At 46.4% G+C, this 2,967-nt stretch overlaps 1 protein-coding gene across 7 annotated transcripts in view; it reads right to left on the reverse strand.

Annotated features, from left to right (window-relative positions):
- The window catches only part of LOC109879714 (transcription factor 4), a 351,270-nt gene that overhangs the window by 16,361 nt on the left and 331,942 nt on the right, over positions 1-2,967 (reverse strand). For all 7 annotated transcript variants that reach the window (XM_031826057.1, XM_031826058.1, XM_031826059.1 and 4 more), the window contains one exon: positions 1,724-1,859. In XM_031826057.1, coding sequence (XP_031681917.1) covers positions 1,724-1,859 — 136 coding nt within the window. The remainder of the gene's footprint in view (positions 1-1,723; positions 1,860-2,967) is intronic.

Below are 2,967 nucleotides of genomic sequence, written 5' to 3' on the forward strand. Positions count from 1 at the left end.
CCCCAATGTCTCGATCACAGTGAAGAAGAAAAACAAAATGGTGGCCTGGCTGCTGCCAGCTTCTATATGTGGGGATGTATCTCTAGAGAAACTAGAGGGAAGGAGACCGGGGGTGACTGAGAAACTAGAGGGAAGGAGACCAGGGGTGACTGAGAAACTAGAGCGAAGGAGACCAGGGGTGACTGAGAAACTAGAGGAGACTCGGGGTGACTGAGAAACTAGAGGGAAGGAGACCAGGGGTGACTGAGAAACTAGAGGAGACCAGGGGTGACTGAGAAACTAGAGGGAAGGAGACCAGGGGTGACTGAGAAACTAGAGCGAAGGAGACCAGGGGTGACTGAGAAACTAGAGGAGACCAGGGGTGACTGAGAAACTAGAGGGAAGGAGACCAGGGGTGACTGAGAAACTAGAGGGAAGGAGACCAGTGGTGACTGAGAAACTGCTGTTAATGTCTCACTGTAATGTTGCCAACAACACTTTAATGGACATTATTTATAGAGCTAACCCCAGCTGCCTCTTTAGTGTGTGTGGTACGTGCTCGCTGTGTGAGAACGTGTGTGTGGTACGTGCTGTGTGAGAACGTGTGTGTGGTACGTGCTGTGTGAGAACGTGTGTGTGGTACGTGCTCGCTGTGTGAGAACGTGTGTGTGGTACGTGCTGTGTGAGAACGTGTGTGTGGTACGTGCTCGCTGTGTGAGAACGTGTGTGTGGTACGTGCTGTGTGAGAACGTGTGTGTGGTACGTGCTGTGTGAGAACGTGTGTGTGGTACGTGCTGTGTGAGGACGTGTGTGTGGTGCGTGCTGTGTGAGAACGTGTGTGTGGTACGTGCTGTGTGAGAACGTGTGTGTGGTACGTGCTGTGTGAGAACGTGTGTGTGGTGACTCTATAAGACTGTTTCTCCAGTACATTTCTCTCTGTGTTTTACAGTGTTCAACACTCCATTAGGCAGTTGGTACCACTATGTGTGTGTGTATATGTGTGTTTGTGTGTGTGTGTATATGTGTGTGTGTGTGTGTGTGTGTATATGTGTGTGTGTGTATGTGTGTGTGTGTGTGTGTGTGTGTGTGTGTATATGTGTGTTTGTGTGTGTGTGTATATGTGTGTGTGTGTGTGTGTGTGTGTGTGTGTGTGTGTATATGTGTGTGTGTGTGTGTGTGTATATGTGTGTGTGTGTGTGTGTGTGTGTGTGTGTGTGTGTGTGTGTGTGTGTGTGTGTGTGTGTGTGTGTGTGTGTGTGCAGTTGGCGAGGGCCTCAGGACCATACAATGCCAAGGAAGTAATTTCAAGTCTTTAAACAGATTTCGGGGCTAATTTGCTTCACAGAATCGGTCATATACAATTTCCTTTTACATATTCATATTTGGAATATATTGGGTTTTCTCTGTTAAATCATAATTACTCACACATTTCAACTCCATGCTTGCCAAATTCACATATTTTATTGTTGGCAATGTAGAAGGGGGGGCTAACTAGCTCAATGAAAAAAAACATAAATTAAATCTATTCAAATTATTTACTTCATAATGAGATTTTTCAGATTCGTGGCTGTGTTGTATACTAGAATAACTCTTTGCTAATTTGTCTCTGTGGGTGAGATAGTATTTTATACGGACCAGGTAACTGTGGGAGTCCGGGAATGCTCTCTACACCACAGAATACCCGCTACAGCCGTACACTATGACCTCGACACACACACACCAACCCCCCCCCCCCTTTACCCACCCCGGTATGAATCAGTCTGGTTGAGATCTGGTGACGTGGCAGACTGCTGGGGCAGCTGGGGGACTGGCACTTGGTTGGGTCTGATGGGATGGCTGCCAAGCATGCCCACGCTACCATCTTCCCTGTGAGAGCCCACCTGCAGGGAATCAGAGAGAGAGAGAGAGAGAGGGAGAGAGAGAGCGAGAGAGAGGCAGAGAGAGAGAGAGAGAGGGGGAGAGAGAGAGAGAGAAAGAGAGAGGGAGAGAGACAGAGACAGAGAGAGGGAGAGAGAGAGAGAGGGAGGGGAAAAGAAGTTCAAGTCAGGACGGGTACAACTCAAACGTCACAGACATAGACCCCTGAATACACACAGCAGCTCTAATTCATTCCTGTATTGAATAATATTACTAGCTACCGTATGAGTCCAGCTTCATAAATATGGTTAATTCATTTTCTGGTTCGAGGAGGAAGGGTTACTAAGGTACACAATAGTACATTTTGATAGACAGAAGGTCTTTGCTAAAAGGGGTGAATTGGTCATCAAAACGAAAAGGAGGACCAAGGACCCCTTTTCATATAATTCATTAAAATGCCTGTATTAGCATGGCATGTTCAATAGAAACACAGTTTCGTTTCCATTGAACTATGACATACAAATACAGGCATTTTAATGAATTATATGAAGAGGGGTCCTTGGTCCTCCTTTTCGTTTTGATGATTCGTTCATCTATTGAATAAGAATACTAGTTGTGAGTTAAACTTCATAAATAGGATGGATTCATGTTTTTTCCTTCTTGGAACTTGGAACATGGAACATGGAACATGGAACTTGGAACATGGAACATGGAACATGGAGATCCTGGTACCGTGACAACCTTGATAACATCCTCCAAGTCTCTACTCATTCCTCCTCCTCCTTCTTCCCTAGATGTGTACTACTGCTGTTGACCTGCAGAGGGCAGCCTCCCCCTGTGTGTATCACAGAGTCGATCCAGTCCCAGTCTGCACACACACACACACACACACACACACACACACACACACACACACACACACACACACACACACACACACGCACGCACACACATACATTTTTTTGCTGAGAAAACTTGGGGGACAAATAAAATCCCCTAATTTGGCCTGCGGGGCCGCCAGTTGGAGAACCCGGATCTATTTCCTTCCTCCCATTTCCTGTCTATTCCTCTACTTTCACTAAAACCTGGCAGTAATAGTGAAGCCGCTCAGATCCGTTCAGGCAGGTAAAA

The sequence above is a fragment of the Oncorhynchus kisutch genome, linkage group LG6 (genome assembly GCF_002021735.2).
Source record: "Oncorhynchus kisutch isolate 150728-3 linkage group LG6, Okis_V2, whole genome shotgun sequence".
Classification (NCBI taxonomy): Eukaryota; Metazoa; Chordata; class Actinopteri; order Salmoniformes; family Salmonidae; genus Oncorhynchus; species Oncorhynchus kisutch.